This window comes from Macrotis lagotis, chromosome X, assembly GCF_037893015.1.
Source record: "Macrotis lagotis isolate mMagLag1 chromosome X, bilby.v1.9.chrom.fasta, whole genome shotgun sequence".
Classification (NCBI taxonomy): Eukaryota; Metazoa; Chordata; class Mammalia; order Peramelemorphia; family Peramelidae; genus Macrotis; species Macrotis lagotis.
Window position 1 is genome coordinate 299943645 of NC_133666.1, and position 20729 is coordinate 299964373.

General features: G+C 36.0%; 1 protein-coding gene across 4 annotated transcripts in view; it reads left to right on the forward strand.

Moving 5' to 3' along the window:
* Nucleotides 1-20729, forward strand: part of CCDC68 (coiled-coil domain containing 68) — an 81820-nt gene that overhangs the window by 49881 nt on the left and 11210 nt on the right. For all 4 annotated transcript variants that reach the window (XM_074208667.1, XM_074208666.1, XM_074208665.1 and 1 more), the window contains 4 exons: nt 7047-7129; nt 13186-13291; nt 14735-14818; nt 20297-20373. In XM_074208667.1, coding sequence (XP_074064768.1) covers nt 7047-7129; nt 13186-13291; nt 14735-14818; nt 20297-20373 — 350 coding nt within the window. The remainder of the gene's footprint in view (nt 1-7046; nt 7130-13185; nt 13292-14734; nt 14819-20296; nt 20374-20729) is intronic.

Below are 20729 nucleotides of genomic sequence, written 5' to 3' on the forward strand. Positions count from 1 at the left end.
TAGAAGTCTCAAGAAAGGACCTCATTGTCTGGTAATTTATCCTGCCAGTTGATCTTCAGTATCCTCCTAAAACAATTCAAATTGAAAGCAATTCATATTCTTGAAATGGCAATGGTGGTCTGTCCAGGTTTCATAGGCATACAACAATGAGATCAATATGATGGCTCTATAGACCTCCAGTTTGGTAGGCTGTCTAATACCTCTTCTCTCCCACACTTTTATTTGGAGCCTCCAAAACACTGAGCTAGCTCTGGCAATGTGTGTCAATCTCCCTTGAAAGGACACTGCCAAGGTAAGTGAATTTATCCACAATACTCAAAACTTCCCCATTTGCTGCAATTGATGGTTCCACATATGGATGGTGTGATGCTGGCCGATGGAGCACCTGTATTTTCTCATTGTTAATTGCTAAGCCAAAATGAACACAAGAGCAGAGAATCGATCCATACCTCACTGCATATCAACTTCAGAGGTTGCATTGAGTGGCACAATCATCTGCAAACAGAAAATCATGCAACCAACCCTCCCACCATTTTAGTCTTGGCTTGTAGCCTTTTTAAGTTGAATAATTTTCCAGCTGCTCAAAAGCTGAATTTGATGCTTGTATTCATCCTCTTTGAAGGTGTTTGACAACATGTCAAAGATCATGATGAAAAGCATGGGAGCATGGATATAGCCTTTCACCCCATTAGTGACCAGGAAATCACAAGAGTATCATCATTCTCTCCCCAGAACAGGACAAGTTCACCATCAAGAAATTGATGTACCTCCAATTCTAGGTCTATATCCAGAAGAAATTACAGAAAAAGGGAGAAGTCCTACATGTTTCAAAATATTCATAGCCACTCTTTTTTGTAGTGGCAAAGAATTGGAAGTTGAGGGGATGCCCATCAATTGGGGAATGACAAAACAAGTTATGGTACATGAATACTATGTGATATTATTGTTCTATAAGAAGCCATAAATGGTTGGACTCTAGAGAAGCAGAGAATTAGATACAGGTTCTGATGCTGAGCAAAGCACGTAGAACCAAGAGAACAATGTACATCAACAAAAACATTGTGAGATGAACAACCTTGATGGAAACAGCTCCTCCTAGCAGTTCAGAGAGCTAGGAAACTATTTGACTGGCTATAAACTTTATTATCCCCATCCAGAGTAAGAAAAACAAAACAAAATAAAACACATACATACATATATATACACACGCACAAAAGAAGCAAACAACCCTTCAGAATTTGATTAGCTCATTATAAAATTATCTCTTATGTATATCCTTCCCTTAATTCTAATTCCCCATACCAAATATTACCAATCTGTAAACATGTTTATCAAAATATGCATGTACAATGCTAAACTGACTGTTTGCCACTATGGAAGCAGGTGGGAAGGGAGGGTGGAAGGAAATTTTGTAACTTAAAAATATACATGTACATTTGAATGAAAAATAAATTTATGAATTTTTTTAAAAAATTGATATACAATACTGATGAACATCTCTGGGTAGTCAAATTTTGGCATAATTTTCTATAAGTTCTCATGACTGATGGTATTAACCCTTGGTGAGATCAACAAATGTTTTATACAGACTTCTTCTCTGCCCCTGGAGTTGTTGGGAAACAAACCCCATGTTGACCATTCCTCAGTCGGAACCACACTGACTCTCAGATAGATGCTCATGTTTCAGGTGAAGTATCAATCTATTAAGAAGGACTCTGACAAAAATCTTACCAGATGTGACTAAGAGGGAGACCCCCTGTGATTGTCACAGGACAATTTATTTCCTTTACCTTTATAGAGATAAACAGTTAACTATCTATCTCTGTATCTCTGTCATCCTTGAACTCATGGGGGATAACCTTTTGTCATATAAGTTGGAAAATTTCAGTCAACTTTTGTATAAGCAATGGAACCCCCACTATGTAAATTTCAACTGGAATAGAAGCCATACCGGATGTTTGCCTCAGAAGAGGAGCCTGATTGGCATTCAAAACATCTTCAATGGGAAATTTGTTTCAAAGGAATTGAGTTCAACCTGAGGTAAATGGTCAGTGGTTTCAGCATCAATTAATGCTAATCTTTTGAGAGCACTATGGAAGTGTTTGGTCCATTTCTCCAGGATCATGTTCTTATCACTAACAAATGTCCTTATCACTATTCAATAATCAGCACTGAATAGTTTAGAAGCACCATATCTTGGGGGCACTAAGAGGCTGACTGACCTGTCCATGGTCACCCAGCCAGCAAGCATCAGAGGAATGGTCCCCAGACTCCAAAGACACTCTGCATCTCCTGTGTGGCTCCTTAGTTCCTATGATCCATAAGCAGTATCAGAGGAGAGCTAGAACATGGATGAGGATAAAGGTGGGGATGGTAGAGACAGACTAGCTGAGCCCTCCATCATCCTCGCCTGCCCACAGGGTGGAGCTGTGGACTACTTTTGCCTTTCCAGAGGAACTGGTCTAAGAAAAGCATTGACTGGAGAATACACTAAACTCTGGAGCTTCTGCTTGATGGAGTGGACACACAATAAGTCCAAAATGTATAGTCAAGTTCACATTAGATCTTGGATTCTGATTAGGGAAGGTAGTTCTTAGTAATTAAGGGTCAACCTAGTAGGGTCCTGAAGTCAATAGGGAAGAATATATATGCCAAAGAGAAATTCATTTCCATGACACTAATATGCATCATGCATACATACTGAATACATGTATACACACTTGCATGTGTGGAGAATATGAGTGTGTGCATATGTTCACACCACATGTAGGTACACATGTTTATCGGTGCTTTGCACACATGTATACACACATGCACATGATTTATTAGTTATACATTTACTATATAAATTCTAGTTTGAGTAAACACAATACACATATCCATATAAGTACACACACACATATGTGGGTAGCTGTGTGGCTCAGTAGAGAGAGAGGACTAGATCTGGAGTCATCAGTTCATCTCCTCGAGATACTTCCTGTGTGACCCTTTTTGCCTCAGTTGCTATTTGTAAAATGAGTTGAAGAAATAACAGACCACTCCAGTATTTCTTCCAAGAAAACCCCAAGTCGTGAAGAGTAGGAAACAACAGAGCAACAGTAACAACAAATACTCATATGTATGTAGTGTATATATTGCAATATGCATATATTAGTTGATGTGGTGGATAGAGCACTGGCCTTGGAGTCAGGACGACGGGACTTCGAATCTGGCCTTAGACACCTAACTCTAACTAGCTGTGGCGACTTGCATGAGTAAGTTAACCCTGATTGCCTGGCATCCACGATCATCTCCAGTTGTCCTGATTCATATGTGGCCACTGGACCCAGATAGCTCCAGAGGAGAAAGTGAAGCTGGTGGCTTAGCACAGCATCCCCTCCCTTCAATCCAATTCATGTGCTTGTCATGGCATCACCTTTTGATGTCATAGTCTTCTTCAAGAATGAAGGACAAACAAAAAAGTATATTTATTAGACAATATAAATCTGGAATATATATGCATATATTATAAATTGTATTTATTATTATCTATATAAACTATATATCAACATACTATATATTAACACGAAGATGTGCCATACATATATGTATGCATGAATTTGTATATATAATATATATATATATGTGTTTATGCATATTTCCATCATATATATTTCTGTTGGTTCTATGTATATGAGTGTGTATGTATATCTATCTATATCTATATCAATATTTATATATAAAATAGGGACTTTTCTTTAGCATGTTATTCTTCCCAGTTCCCCTCAGGACCCTGCTGAGTTTAGATTATATATCTGTTATAAACACACACATATAACATGGTTATATCATTGTGTATATTGATATACATGCATCTGTTAATACGTATCAATGTGTATATAAAATTGTGTTGTGTGTCATATACATGCATGTTAACATGTGATATATGGGGATGTAGATATATCATCCTATATACTATAAATATAAATGATACATATGTAATCTTATATACAAATTAATATGTACATATTATCCTCTGTGTATGTATATGTGTGTGAACACACACACACACACACATCCATATACACATCCCTTCCAGGTCTACAGTATTGAATTTGAGAGGGATACTGTATAAATTTTGGGATGAAATCTGTAGATTACAGGTGCTTCAGATACTAGGTTATGTTCACAGCCCTCACAGGCACAAACACACATTTGGTTTGGGACTAGTTCTGTGATTCTGTTGGCATAGAAAACTCCCGGGTGACAAACCTTGCTCTTCTTCTATGGGTGAGCACCTTCTTCATCTTAGAGAGCTACCTACCACACTGAGAAGTGATTTATCCTGGGGTTTTTTTATACAACCAGTCTGAGTAAGAGGTAAGACATGCACCCAGGTATTTCTGTCCTCCAGACTGACTCTCTACTCTACCTTTTCCTGTCTGTGTCTGTGAGCATGTTTATGGATGTTTATTAGCCTCTGAAGTCCCTTCAAGCTCTCAATCTATAATGCTCAATAAATATATTTTATATAGACAGTGGTAGATCTAGCAATATAAAGGAACTTGGAAAAGTTCCATATGGCCACACTGGGAGAACATTAGTGTTTTAAAAGATTGGTTTGAGGTTAAGGAACAGCTTGGGATCGTTAAATGCACTACTACCCAGTTTCCCAGATACAATCCAGATCCCCTTTCTTCTTCATTTTTAATTCTGAGCTTGGCTTATTGTTCGTAAAGGAAGATTATAGGTTATATGTGAGTATATAGGCCATTTCCCATTAGATAAGTGATCAAAGGATATGAAAAGATAGATCTCAAAAGAATAATTGCAAATTGTTAACAACTATATGAAAGTGTTCTAAATCACAATAATAAGAGAAATAAACATCAAAGCAACTTAAGATTTCATCTCACAGTCGGTAACCTGGCAAGGAGGACCATACACATATATGCATACACCCACAATGCTATCACTTCCCTGTGTTTTATTTTGTCTCCTTTACTGTTCCCCAAACTCCCAAGATAAAATAATTCTGTATCCTGACATTCCAAGATGTGTAATAAACAGTCCTATTAAAACTTATCAATGATGCATTGAGTTTTTGCCTTGTTGATGTCTTTTGATTTGTTTTTAACATCAGATTGTAATTTGGTTTCTTTAGACTCTGGAACAAGTTAATATTTAAACTATAGTATATTTCCCCCTTCCCAATATCGTATGTATTTCTTCTCCTAAATGGGATTCTAAAACAGAATTTTTTTTATCTTTGAGAAAACTAGTTGCCATCATTCAGTCAACATGCATTTATTAAATACTGTGGTAAGCACTTGGAATATGAATACATGCAATAGTCCCTGCCTTCAGGCAGTTTATATTTTAAATCTAGAATGATTATATCAATCCAGAGTTCTATCAGAATGCATTATTAGTGTTTCTGACTTTCCACAAAACTTTTAATATCAACCATTCCTCTCGATTGTTATCTCTGCCAATCTGAGTGGGAGGAGAATCTTCAAGTTTGCTTTGATTGGGACTTCTCATTATTATTGATGGAGCATTCTTTCATATGATTGTTAAAAGTTTGCACACTGCTCTCATCCTTTGCCCTATTTTCTATTGGAGAATGGTTTTCCATCATATATATTTTTGTTGGTTGAATGTGAATGTGGTATATATAAATACATATTTATCTTTGATATAAAATATTTATCAGATATATGTGATTCAAAAAATTTTCCTCAATTATTGACCATTTCCATCGATGTATTGAATTAGCTGTGCTAATTTTATTTGTGCAAAAGTTTTTATTTTGTGTCATATTTTTTCTTATGTAATAACTTCTATTCTTAGTTTGGCTATGAATTTATCCCCTCCCTTAGTGACTGTCAAAAGTACATCACTTATTTTGCTTATTTGTTTATGGTGAGATCTATAATACTCAGATGTTCATTTTGAATTTGTTGTGCAGTATGGTATAAGGTGACAGTCCAAGTCTAATTTCTGATAAACTACATTCTAGTTTTCCTAGTAGTTTTTTTTTATTTTATCAGATTAAGGATTCTTTGTAGGAAATTATGTTTCTGGAATCCTGGGTTCTTGTCTAGTCTTTTTTAACTCATCCACTTTTCTGTTTGTTAGTTAATACCTCAAATGTTTTATATAATTAATGCTTTATACAGTATAGCTGGAGGTCTAGAAGTATATTGTTTACCCTTCAGTTCCTTTTAATTGAATTTCATTATTTCTCTTTTTTTTATAGTTCTTTTGTTTCAACATACATTTTTATGTGATCTTAAATTCATGACTGAGATTCCATTTTAGAGGAGAGAGCTTCTAAGGCACTTTTCCCCCTGCCAAATTGAATACCTTTTAATAATAAATAAATAAATATTAAAATGAATCTCCCATAATCTAAAGGTTTAAGTCAATTTTGTGTCTAAAAAGCTGTGACCAGATATGGAAAATCATTTTTGAAAGTCTGTCTGTCTATTTATCATATTTTTACAAAGGATACCCTCAGTTGAGGTAAATAATTCTTGTAAAGATTTTATAAATTTTTTTTTAAATAGGCAAATAGTTCAGGACTCATTGATGTTTCCTTGATTACCCTTTGAACACAATTTATGAATCCCTCCTGCCATGTTTTAGGTATATTCTGCTCCTTGAAATGTGTTGTAAAATGATAATTCAGTGTTTTCAAAATTATATTGTCTCCAACATGGATTTCTTGGGTATACTTTGCTTGATCTGTTCTGACTGCTATTCTTGACTTTGTTGTCTTATGTCCCATTTCAACTTCCTCCCATAGCAACACATCAAAGGCAGAAAGGGCAAAGTCCAAATGGGGTGGTTCCACTGTCTGTAATGATGAAAAACACCACTATAGACAGATCTGTTGTTTTTCATTTATTTGTTATCCTGCTAATTTCTTTGATAAGTAACCTTTGCATATGATTTTAAAGAGTAATATATCTTTTATTATTGTCATTATTGACATAATCCAGAAGTATATTTTGTAAGCAATGGAAAAATAGATCTCTAAAATGCATCTTCTTTTTCCTTAGGAAAAGAAATTATTACTGGAAAGAAAATTGACTTTGCAAACAAAGTTGGAACAGCTCAGACTGAACTCTAAAAATGCTAAAAGGTTTGCAAATTATTTCTCTTAAATTATTTTCTTAAAACTACCATCTTCCATGGTAAATGGGCAGAAGGCATTATTTGCAAGAGATAAGCATTTAGTGAAGTGGGTGATAATGAATTCAATTTTAGATATATTTAATATTTAAATTTGAGATGACTCCGAAATGTCCAAAAGATTTGAAAACAGACTTGAACGTCAAGTGAGAACATGGAGAGCTGTCTAAACCTGAGTCATTTTCTTAGAGATAATAATTAAACTGAGGGGAATTAATGTGGTCACCAATAAAGAATACATATAGAGAGAAGCGAAGACAGCCACTGTCTGTCAAAGTATTAGAGATCACCCACATTGGGGAGTTTGATGGAAGATAAGACAGCAAAAGAGACTGAGAAATGGCTGTCAGCTTGGTATGAGACCAGAGAAGTGGATGATGGGTGATCAGGGGTAGCTAGGTGGCACAGTGGATAGAGCACCAGCCCTGGAGTCAGGAAGACCTGAGTTCAAATGTGGCCTCAGAAACTTAATAATTGCTTAGTTGTGTGATCTTGGGCAAGTCACTTAACCCCATTGCCTTAAATAAATAAAATCTTTAAAAAAGAAGATGAGTGATAACAGATGCAGATGAATCAGATGCAGAAGTTTGAAGCCTGAAAAAAGACTTTAATTTGATAATTTAGAAATCACTAGTATCTTTTGAGCAAACAGTTTTATTTCCAGTGATGAGGCCAGAAAATATACTGCAAGTACCAAATAAGAGAAAGGAGAAATGGAGGTAAGAAGTCAGGAAGCTTTTTCTTATAGCTGGATACATGATGAATTGATGGAAAAATAGGGTCTAATTTTGTTTTGTTTTGTTTTTTTTTAAGATTAAAAAAAACAGTTATGTTTGAAGGGAGTAAGGAAGGAACCAGGAAGGAAGATGGCAAAGATGAGAGGGAGGGAGGGAGGGAGGAAGAGAGAGAGAGAGAAAGAGAGAGAGAGAGAGAGAAAGAGAAAGTAAGTGGAAAAGAAAGATGGGAGGGATAGATAGTGAGGTGTTTGTAAAAGAAATCTGATCATTATTGCATCTTTCATGAAAAATTGGTGGTGCCCAAAATTTATTATCTTCACTTTTTAAAAAGTCATCTTATATATTACATAATTTTGCCATCTCTAGTAATTCCTTTCTTCCTTATGGCTATATTTTTTCTCTCAGTGCATTCAATTTTGATCTATACATAGCATGGAAACAAAGTAAAGATTATATCAGATTGCCTTCTGTTGGGAGAGGGGAGGGAGGGGGGGAAATTGTAAAATTCAAAGCCTTGCCAAAAAATGATTGGTAGAAACTACTATTGCATATAATTGGAAAACAAAATATTTATATAATTTTTAAAAATAAAATAAAAATTAGTGGTACCAAGAACCATGTAGGAATTTTTTTGGAGGCCTTCAGGAGCTACAGTACTTCACTCATAGTAGTGCTAATTGAGGAGAGAGGGCTTCAGCACAGAGGCAGTTAGTTGCCAGAGCACATCTGCAGAAGGATTGTGCCCTTAAACAGTGACTGGGAACCAGATTGCAATGAGGACTCTTGGTCTGGGAAGGAATGCAACTCTCTTTAGGACTCTGTAGATTACATTCTCTGTAGGGAGAAGCTGGTCATCAGTTGGTCACTGATGTTAGGGGAGAAGGCAAGCTTCTTTCTCTGCAGTGGATGTTTTCCTTAATAATAGTCATGAGGCCTTAGTTTGGAAACAGGGTTCTTGGCTAAGGGGGGAATGACAAAGGAGAATACTGCTCTTCCCAGGGCTTTGGGGTTCAGATTATTTCCTCTAGGATCTGAGAGTGATGGTGAGACTCAGTTGCCCTATGCCATCTTCTCTTTCTCTTTGAGGATACCTTGCTGCTTCAGGTAAACTAGCTTTTCTGCCCCAATTTGGTGGTGGTGGGCTTCTTTCTCCATAAAGCTTATTTCCTGATGACCACTAGGACTAGAATGGAAATGGGTTCTGCTTAAGTTTATACTATTAAAGTTTTTCTAAAGTTAACTGAAGTATTCATAACAGTTATATATAACAGTATATATATAAAACAGTAGCTTTTAGGAGGTTTTATCAAATACCTTATGGTGTTCAAAAACTTCATGTTTCTAGAAAGATGTTTAAACAAAGCCAGTTATTTCAACAAAATGTTGGTATCACTGATTGTTATAACTGAGAATTTTTTTAACTGTATATATGAATAAAGTCAGAAATATTTCTTTCCAAAATGATAGGAGGAAAAACTCTCTTAATTGCCATTTCTAAAGATAGATTCAATGCAGTACTTCTTAATTTCATAAGCATATAAATTTCTAGTATTTTTTAGGAAAACACCAACTCTAATCTGGGATCCTATTTTCTTAGGACCACTTTAGGGCTTGGGGAAATTGGGGAAATCAGGGGAAATTGACCAACTGGATTTTACTTTAATCTTAGTTCCTTTGATCTTAGTACCCATCTCTCTTTCCTCTTTTTGACCTTTTTGCTATCTTATTATACAATAATTTTTATTTCCATATAATCAATAACTTACATAGATCATCTACTTTTTATTAATCTTTGGTACATATTGAATTGTCTCCTCTAATGGAGTGTAAACTCCTTAGATAATTTTTTGTTTTTTCTTTGTATTCTTGGTGCTTAGCTTGAGGTAGGTTCAGTGTAGTGGCTAGAGAACTGGCCTCACAGCCAGCAAGCCTGGGTTCAAGTCCACTTCTCATATGTCTTGACTGTGTGACCCTGATCACCTCACTTAACCTGTCAGGGTTCTCCGTGACTACCTAAGACTACAGATTTCAGGGAAGGTGCTGACCTACTTTGATAGAGGGAATTTCCTCAAAACCTCCAAAGATGCAGCCCCTTTATAGCTGTCCACCGCTTTTGTCCACATTCTCCTAAAAATTCTCTGCTCAGGATTCACCCTCAGAATTGATCCTAGAGGATTCCTCTGACTTAAACACCCCCAAATGATTATTCTGAGAAAATAAGAAATACAAGAATGTAAGAAATATCATATTGATCAGACCTCCAGTCAATCTATTAATAGATCAGTCATTTTTTGTTTTACAAAATAATATTTGCTTGGGTGAGTGATTGTCATCATGGTGATCTAACAAGATTGGTCATTTCTCATTATTAAACTGTGTTGAGGGAAGGCTTCCTTTTTTATTTCTCTATGGTAAATTCTGCCAAATTACTTCCAGTAAATACCAAGGATGACAATATGAACTTTGTAATTTTTTTTATATTCAGTTTTTCTCCCAATCACTCCCCATTTTCCAGTTTTCCAATATTTGCTGTGCTTTTGTGAGACAGAAGGGAAAATATTCCATAAATTTGCCTTTCCCCTGCCAACATTATTTTTTTCATTTTACAAATATATACACAGAGTTTTGGATTCAGTCGAGAAATAAATTTGAGGTAGTTACTAAGGATATATTAGGTCAGACTAGTACATAAACAACTGCTATTGTTTTCATCTGGAAAATGTACAGGTCATCTGGGTCACAGCACTGTCTATGAGACAAAGCTTTCATCTACTTTGTATTTATCTTTGGTATATAATATATGCCTGTTTGTCTCCCCCAATGAATTACAAACTTCTTGAACAATTTGGTTTTTTTTGTATCCTCATTGTTTAACCAGGGTAGTGCAGTGTAGTAGTTTGAGAACTGGCCTTACAGCCAGCAAGATATGGGTTAAGGATGAGCGTGTATTGGTTGTGTGACTCTAGTCACCTCACTTAATCCATCAGGGTTCTTTGTAATTATATTAGACTACAGATTTCAGGGAAGTACTGACCTACATTGATAGAAGAATTTTCCTCATCTGGGAGTTTACTACCAATAAATAATGTGTGATATATCTGTATAGATATATGTATGATATAGACAAATTTCAATGAACAAAAATTTACTTTCTCTCTCACCTCTTTGTTCCATTGGGGGGAAGGGAAAACTTTTATCAAATATACATGATCAACATAAGCTAAGAAAAATGTCTATATGTATACACAAATATATCTCCTTCTACATTGCTTCTGTTAGAAGGTGAGTAGCACAACTCATCGCTGGTCCTCAAGAATCATGATTGGTTATTGTATTGATAAGAATTTTAAAGTCCTTTGAAGTTTCCTGTCTTTATAATGTAGTCATTTCTTAAATTGTTCTAGTTCTGCTCTGCTCTCTTCATCCTGTATCAGTTCATATAATTCTTCCTACTTTTCTCTGAAATTATCCCTTTCATGGCGGCTAGGTGCTGAAATGGATAGAGCACCGGCTCTGCAGTCAGGAGGACCTGAGTTCAAATGTGACCTCAGAAACTTAATAATCACCTAACTGTGTGACCTTTGGCAAGCCACTTAACCCCACTGCCTTGAAAAAAAAAAGAAAAAAGAAAAAAAATATCCCTATTCTTGTAGTACAATAGTATTTCATTACATTTACATACTATAATCAATTCAGCTATTCCCCACCTGCCAGGCAGCCTCTCAGTTTCTCAGATCTTTAATATTGTAATAAAGAACTACTATGAAAATATATATATATATATATCCTTTCCCTTTTTCTTTAATTTTTTTTTAGAGAATAAGCTTAGAAGGGATATCACTAGGTGAAGAGGGGGATACATAGTGTATGACTTTTTAGTATTGGAACCAAATTGTTTTCTAGAATGGCTGGAGCAGTTCACAACTTCACCAGCAGTACATTCATGGGTCTGTTTTCATGTAGACTCTCCGATAGTTTTCAATTTCCTTTTTTTGTCATTTTTACCATTGTGATCTGTGTGTGTGTGTGTGTGTGTGTGTGTGTGTGTGTGTGTTAGATGTAGTGTAGGTGTGAGGTAGAACAGCTGAATTATTTTAATTTTTATTTACCTAATTTTTAAATACCTCCCACTTATATTCCTGTTTTTCTTCCAACTTCTTTGGAACATTTTATCTTGTCTGTCTTAGTTAAGTGAACAATGAACATTTATTAAGTACCTTTTGAATGCCAGGTTTATCCTGTTTCAGTGTAACTCCACATTTCATTTTGTTTATCTTTTTTCTCTTTCTACCTTTCAGCTTCACAGTTTTTCCTGTTTTAATTGTTTTATATTTTAATTTTTTTAAAGTTTTCTTTATTCCTTTTTTTACATCATAGTCTTTTCCAAGTATTATTCTACTCCCCCACCCCTCCTTCCCCATCCAGTGAACTTTTTTGGTAACAAATAAAAGTGATTATGTCAGAATGTGCAACATTCCTTATCCCTAGGAGCAGTATAGTGCTTTAAGTTTGAATCTTATTTCTCACTCACTACCTGTATGACCTTGGTCAAGACACTAAATTTCTCTGAGCCTCAATCTCCTCATTTGTAATGCAAAAGGATGATACTAGATGACCTTAAGGGCCCTTTGGTCACAAATTTTATGATCTTGTGTGTCATCTGAGTAAAGGAGTGAGTTCTATTTTCTCATTTCTTATCTGGGGTTAATCTTGCTCATATTATCATAGTGATTGCTCCCATTTAGTGTTTTGTTTAATGGAGTTGTGAATATTGTTTTCCTAGTTCTGTTTCCATTACTCTACATCACTTCATACAGATCTCATGTTTCTCCACATTACAATAAAATTGCATTACATTGAGAAGAGAGACAATTATAGGTGACCTCAGGAAGACCAGAGTTCAAATCCTCCCTCTGACACCTGGTGAAGGTGTTTACTTCTCAACTCCCCCAGGAAGATTCCCTAAGGCAGTCAACACTGGCAGAGCCAGTGCTAATCTGTATTGATTGATGGAGGTCCTCTCCTGAAACCTCCCTCCCTCATGATGAAATAACAGGTCCCCCCCAAACCCACAAAGTACATTAAATATAGCACAGAACCCAGTGGATGGGCACCTATTCTGCCCCAAATGAAGCAAATATTTGTCAGCATACACCTACAGAAAGTCAGCAAGGGGGTAACATGCCAACCACTTAGGAACAGCCAGTATAAACAAATTATAAAAGTTATTATTGGCAGAAATCATTTCTTTTTCCCTTTTCCTCCCCAGTTGTAAGGACCTTCAGACAGAGATTTCCACTCTCCAGAGGCAAATTTCCTACTTGCAATTTGTGATTCATTCCCAACATCAGAACCTACGCAGTGTGATCCAGGAGGTCAGTTTAATCAATTTTCTTTCTCCCAGAGATGGAATGTTTACCGGATGAAGAACAATACAAGTGGCATGCCTGGGCTATAAAAGTAATGAAAGTTTTCCCCTCACTGACATTTCCCCTGAAAGGCTAAGTGCAACCAGGCCCTTCTTAACTTGGGCTTAGCATGGAACACTTCGGAAATTGTGTTTAACTGTTCTTTAGACTCTCAACTGATTAAAAAAGAAATCAAGACTAGAAATCCTAGACTACCCCTCCACATATTTCCTTGGTCCAAGCTTCCCAATAGGAGCAGGGCCTGGTTTTCATTTCTTCTAAGGCCTTCAATAACTTAGTAGGGAGTGTGGTGGGAACAATCTGCTGCTTACTAAGGTAATTCTGCCAAACCGAGGAAATGGCATGGGGCCAGGAGATAGTGACTGCATCAGCCCAACCAAGAGTGTGGCCAGTGAAGGTCTTCAAGTTTGACCTATTCATTGATTGTGAGCAACCTGCTTCAGATTTAAAACTTTTTTTTAAAAGCCTCCTTGATATTTAACTCTTAAAAAGAAGAGATAAATGAGAGGTCATAGTTTGTTCGCTCAATCTTGTCTGCCTGAGTGGAAAATAACCAAGGTGTTTTGAAATTGATGGATCAAGGTGACCAAGGGCAGGTAGAGCAGAATCTGAAATGTTAGACCTGGAAGGGTCTATAGAGATGATCTAGGCCCAAATCTCTCATTTTATGGATGAGGAAACTGAGGTTCAGAGAGATAAAGTGAGGAGTCCAAGGGTGAACTCATGCCTCATCATGCTCAGTCCAGTTTTCTTTTCCCTATACTAACCAGGCTAAATTCATCAAATATTCATTAAGCATATTTGGTATTGACATGGCAATAATACAAAAATTAATAAAGAGTCTATATTCCAATATTTCTGGGCAAATTAGCTTCTCCCCAATCTATAAGTGTCCTTATAAAGTTATGAGTGACTAGGAAACTCTTAATAGATACCAGGCCTTGACCTTACAAGGCCTTTCTAGGTAATATGATTTGTAGAACAAAAAATATCAGTTGCAGAGAATCACTAAGATTCCAAATAATTTCTCCAGGGCACTGGATTGAGTTGAAAATAATAATGCACACAATCAACCTTACCAAAATCCCCAAGTCCAAATCTCCAAAAGGATCAACCTTTGTCCAAGTCTCCAGAAGCTATTTCTACCATACTTAATATAAACACACACACACACACACACACACACACACACACACACAGAGTATATATAGATCTATGTCCTTTAATATCTAGAGTCTCTCCTGTTAAAAAATCATTTAGTTGTAAAATGCACATGACTTCGGAGGGTAGGATGCCACTGTAGGAAGCCTTTCTTCTGATTAGTTTTGCCTTTTTTTTCCTGATTACTCTGACTTGCAAAAATTCTCATTGTGTTTCCTGATTTCTTAGATGGAAGAATTAAAAAATGATGTACAAGAACAAGATAAAAGAATTGAGAATCTGAAGGAAAAGGTGAATATCCTCGAAGCTCAGGTAAGGAGAAAATATGTGTGTATACACCCATGGGTCTTTTCACTGCATTAGAAATAATACACATTTTTTTTTATTTGGTGACAAGGTTTTTCAGGTCATGAAAATTATACTTTTAATTTCTGTAATAATTTTGTTCCAAATTTCCTGGGATGTTTTATAGTCTTGCATTTATATGAACAACAATTTTGTTAGAAGCCAATAGCCTGGCTACTAGACAGGGGCTGAAGGGTTCAGTTAAGACCACATATAGCATCTAGGCTTAATATACAGCCTGCTCCTTTTTGTCTCTGTTACTGGATTGAAGAACATATTGAGGAGGACAGGGGCAAGATATGATTAAACTGGAAAAGTTGAGGGGATAAGTTTTTGTTTTTGTCATTGTTATTGTTTTTATTTTTATATTATGAGATTTAAAAAGCTTTTCTATAACAGTATAATAAAAAATGCATATGAAACTGCAGATTTTTATATAATATATATTTATAATAAAGTTATCATGTAAATTTCCTTTTTTCTTCCCCCTCCTGCCCTAGAGATTGCTACCATATATATATATATATATGTATGTGTGTGTACATACATATAGATATATTTATATGTAAAATTACTCTTTACATCTGTCTATCAGTTCTTTCTTGTGATGCCAATAGTTCTTCATATGTCCTTTTTAGTTGATTTGGGTATTTATAATAGTTTTGTATTTATATTTTATAATAGGTTTGTATTTGATTCTCATGGTAATAGGCATTTGGTATTTATTGAATAGTGCAGTGACTGTGGTCCACACATGAAGTCTGTTTGTCAGTGTCAGAGAGAGGAAGGAACCTATGTCTGAGATGCTACAAGGGCAAAATCGACCGGTCTTAGCAGCAGATTTAATATGTTGCTAGTGAGAGGGTGAAGAGCCAAGGAAGATAACTATGTTTTGAGCCTTGGTGACTAGGAGGATGGCAGTGCTCTCAAAGATAATAGAAAAGTTTAAAAGTTGAAATTGTTGTGGGGGAAAGAATGAGTTCAGTTTGGGGTATGTTGAATTTAAGATATCTACAGGAAATCTAGTTTGATATATCCAGTGACAGTTAAAGATGTAAGACCAAAGGCCAGATAAAGTAAATCTGAATCATCAGCACAGGGAGAATAATTGAATCTATGGGAGCTGATGAGATTGCCAAGTGAAATAGCATAGAGACAGTAGAGGAAGAAGCCCAAGTGAAAGCCCTGTGGGTCATTCAGGGATGGTGGCAAGACTTGGATGACTTTCCAGACTAATGTGGAGCCTTAAGATAGGCGAAGAAATACCAGAGAGAGGGGTGTCCTGAAAACCTGCAAGAAAAAAATGATTTCAAGGAAAAGAAAATGATCAACATTTCAAGGAAAAGAAAATGATCAACAGTGTCAAAGGCAACAGGGAGGTTGAGAAGAATGATGATTGAGAAAAAGTCATTATATTTGGCATTTAAGAAACTGATAGTACTTTAGAGAGAGCAGTTTCAAGGGCAGCTAGGTGGTGCAGCAGATAGAGCACCAGCCCTGGAGTCAGGAGGACCTGAGTCCAAATCTGGCCTCAGACCCTTAATAATTTACCTAGCTGTGTGACCTTGGGCAAGTCACTAAACCCCATTGCCTTGCAAAAAGTTTTAAAAAAAATTGGCAAGAGAGAGCCGTTTTAGTTGAATGATGATGTAAGACTGGAAGCCAGACTGTAGAAGTAGAGACAACTAGAGTAAATAGCCTTCTCAAGTTTAGCCCCATGAGGGAGGAGAGATAAATGATAATAGCTAATGAGGATGGATGGATCACATGAAGGATTTGTGAGGATGAGGGAGAAATAGTTGTGTATGTAAACACTAGGGAAATGCCAAGAGACAGGGAGAAACTAAGATAGGTGAGAGAGTGGGGGTGAGCAATCTACTGGAGAAACTGGGATGGAACAGGATCACTTGTGTATGTAGAGGGCTTTGCTTCAGTGAGGAGAAGGGCTACCTTGTTATGGGAGATGGGTGGAGGAGGCAATGGTGGAAGGCATCTGGGTGATGTGAGATGAGAAGGGGAGAGAAATGGGATTGATTTTTTTCATTGAAATACAACAGCCTCAACTAAGAGGGTAGGATGCCACTGTAGGAAGCCTTTCTTCTGATTAGTTTTGCCTTTTTTTCTGATTACTCTATTTTGTGTGTTTCTTTCATGTAGCTCATTTTTTGCATGCTATTTCTTCCAGTCAAATGTATCCTTTTTGAGGAGAGGAACTGTAATCTGGATTTTTGTTTGTTTTTGACTTTTCTTTGTAATCCACATGGTAAACTCAGTCTCTAACACATAAGTTCTTAATAAATGCTGGTTGATCAGTTGTTGACTGATTGCTAGATGAAAGATTGGGGCCTTGCATACACTAGCTATTTATAAATGTTTCATTAAATGAATGTATAAAGATAGACACAATAAGATAAGAACTCCAATCCTGGGAGGAATAGAATTTTTCCCTTTTCTTCTAGAATAAAGTATTCACTAAGTAATAAGTAGGAAGATGTGGTTTTTTTGAAGATTAAAAAAAACAAAACTTACTCCTAGTGAAATATTTCATTTACTTTAACTTAAGGGACTGATTCATACTCCCTTTGTAGGGAAGTGACAATGTATAAGACAGGCACCACATCCTCCACTTGTTCCATTAGCCATGTTTTCTAGGACACTTTCTTTCACATTGAAGACTTAATGTTATGAAAATAAGATGGATGTTCAAATCCTTCACATTTATTGATTAAATTGGGGAAACTTCCTTTTCAGTGATGAGAAGACAATAATCACATGTTATTTGATCTAGGCTTTGAGACAGGCAGACAACTTCTCTGACTGGTTCTGGAAGTTTTCATCAATTTCAAGAACAGAACGTACAGATGCTGGGTTTCACGGGGAAACATTGAAGGCCACTCTGTAGCGTGGGATCTCATTAAGCAGTGCAATGGTTTCAAGAGGGCCAGAATATTGGTTATCATGGCTGAAGAGGCCCTTCTAAAGGAGATAAAAATCTTGAGACACATAGAAAGCACATCCTCTTTCTTGACTAAAAAGATTATAAAACTAGAAAAAAGATCTGGATAGATACAGGCATTGTGTTCTTGTTCTGTGGATGATTCCAATGCCACTTAGGTTTTGTTAGAGTGATTATCACAATTACTATATATTACTTTTTTCTTCCATTTCTGCTTTCAGGTACTCACAGATTCTGGGGAAAATATCTTTTTTATTTTGTGAGGCTTTTTTTCTTTCTTATAAATCACAACTTCATTTTTTCCATGTTGAAATTTACTAATTTAACATTGTGTTGTTTTGTTTCCTACATCATCTTGTACACTAAGTTTTTAAAAAAATCTCTTTTAAATGTCACCAGAAAAAAAAGATTTTAGCCTGATCTTTTTGAGATTCTTAATTTCTTTCCTGTTTATTTTTAAGATCCCCCCCCCATCTTCATTTGAAACTTCTGGTAAATATACAAGTGTTCAGGCACCTCTCCCTGATAATCTGATCACTTTCAAGTATAATTTAAATATTCTTTTCCATCTTCACTTGTTTCCATTTTATAAATCATTCTGTGTAACTGTATAACCATCATCCACTTTCAAATGCGGGTTGCCGTGCTTCAATAATAAAGGCAATATAGAAATGTTTTAGAAAAGAAAGTGACAGTAGACTGAGCTGAAACAGAGTCCTGACTGGCAAACATTTTTGCCATTGGCTCAGATCATCTTTATTTGACAAAAAGCAATTAATGCAGAACTTGTATAAGTGTCTCTCAATTAGTAGAAACATCATAAAAGCCTGTGTAAGGAAAACATTCTCACATGGACAGAGATGGTAAAGCATATGGGGAGACTAAAGAACAGCAAATTAAAGCCTGTTATCTTGGCAAGGAGGCTACTTTCCTATCCCATAATGTCTATTTAATTGAGTTATAGAGAGAACTGGGGGTCAGAATATAGGAAGTTAATTTTAGTCACTTCTAATCACATATCATCTCAGAGCTTCTATTATGGAAATGGATAGAAAGATGATCTTGAACCCAGAAAGATCTGGGTTCCTATTGGGCCTCTTGACACATAGCTGTGGTGGGACCTTGGGCAAGTCACTTCACCTCTTAGTGATTCAGGCATTCTCTCTAAGTTGCAGAAGGGCCAGCCTGCCTCTGTGGAGGGAGTTTCCTTACCCAGAAGTACCTTTATCAATGAAATGACAAGTTCGGACCCAATCTCTATAAGCACTTTTCTCCAATGAAAACTAATTAGGAAATTGAGTTAACATAATGTTCAGTAGGAGAGAACTGGAGAACAATAGTAGTGTATATCTAAATCTGCACAGCACATACTTAGATGTACACATTCATATGTGTCTAGATATACATTTCAATGCACATACATGCAAATAATCTGTATTTATGCATACAACCACACATAGGAATTGTACACATGTAGATCCTGCATTATCCATACAGTTATAGCCCAACAACATATATATTTACATGTCAATAAATACATGTGCAGTATAATACATGTGTGTGTATTACATATGTATACATTTTCTATAGGTATGTGTGCAGAAACCTATATATGTGTTCACAGATGTACATGTGCACATGTGTTTGTGTTATAAACAGAACACAGACAAAATAAATCCAACTTAGTTTTGGGAGGGAGCTGAAACTGAAAGGGTTTGGAAAAGCTTCATATAGTGGGCAGAGCTTGAGCTAGATTTGGGAGGAAAACAAAGATTCCCAGAAGGGAATGGTAGGAGGGTAGGTTTGCCAGGAATGGGACACAGTCAATGCAAAGGTGTAGAGGTAGGAAATGAAGTGACTGTCACATTTAGGCAGTGGGATTAGAACCCTACAGTGTGTGGAGTGGAGATCTCATTCTCTGTGATTATTTATCTTCCCAGGGAACCATCTCCTTTCAGTTCAGGAAAATTCATAACTAATCCTTCAAACTCCTTCTTCTGTGTGGTTTTCCACAACCACTTCCTGATGGTCTCTCACCTCTGAAATCAGGAAGGTTCTTTTTTCCATTTTATTTTTTATGCCTTCCTATCTCCTTTTTCTCTATATATTTCCTTATACAGTAGTTCTTTTTTCATTGAAGATTTTATTTATTTTTTTACAATTTTTCCCCTGATCTTACTTCCCTCCCCATCCCCCCACATGAGGCAATTTGCCAGTCTTTAACATTGTTTCCATGGTATACATTGATCCAAATTGAATGTGATGTGAGAGAAATCATATTCTTAAGTACAGGAGTTTTTAATATGGGGTTCATACTATTTCAATCTAATGAATTTCCTTTGTAGCAATACTGTCTTAATTCTCATTTAACTGGTAGCTAGCAGTATAATGGATAGGTCTCTGGATTTGGAGTCAGGAAGATTCGAATCCTGCCTCAATTCTTCAGTAGCTTCTACCCAATCTTGATATACCTTTCTTTTCTGTTTTAGAATAAAGATCTAAAAACCAAGATTGAACTTCGATCAGACAACTCCAAGATGAAGGTCTCTAAGGGAGTCTCCACAAGGTAAATTGTTTCTTCTACCCCTGTTCCCCATCACATATAGATTGCAATTATGTATTAGACTTTGGATATATGAAAAATTATTACTATTATTTATAGTATATAAAGAACATTGAATCTTTTTCAAATAACTTCAGTATGAACATCATGGAAAAGATGAGGCTGGGATTTATAAGGAAGAAAAAGAGCCTTACAAAACAGAAAGATAATTTCCCCAGAATCTGTGAATACCTGAAAGCATTACATCCATTATGGAACAGGAAGAACTGATGGTTGGAATACTTCCTTATACAGGAGTTCTTAATATGGGGTTCATACTATTTCAATTTCCTTTGTAATCTTATATATTTTTTATTTCA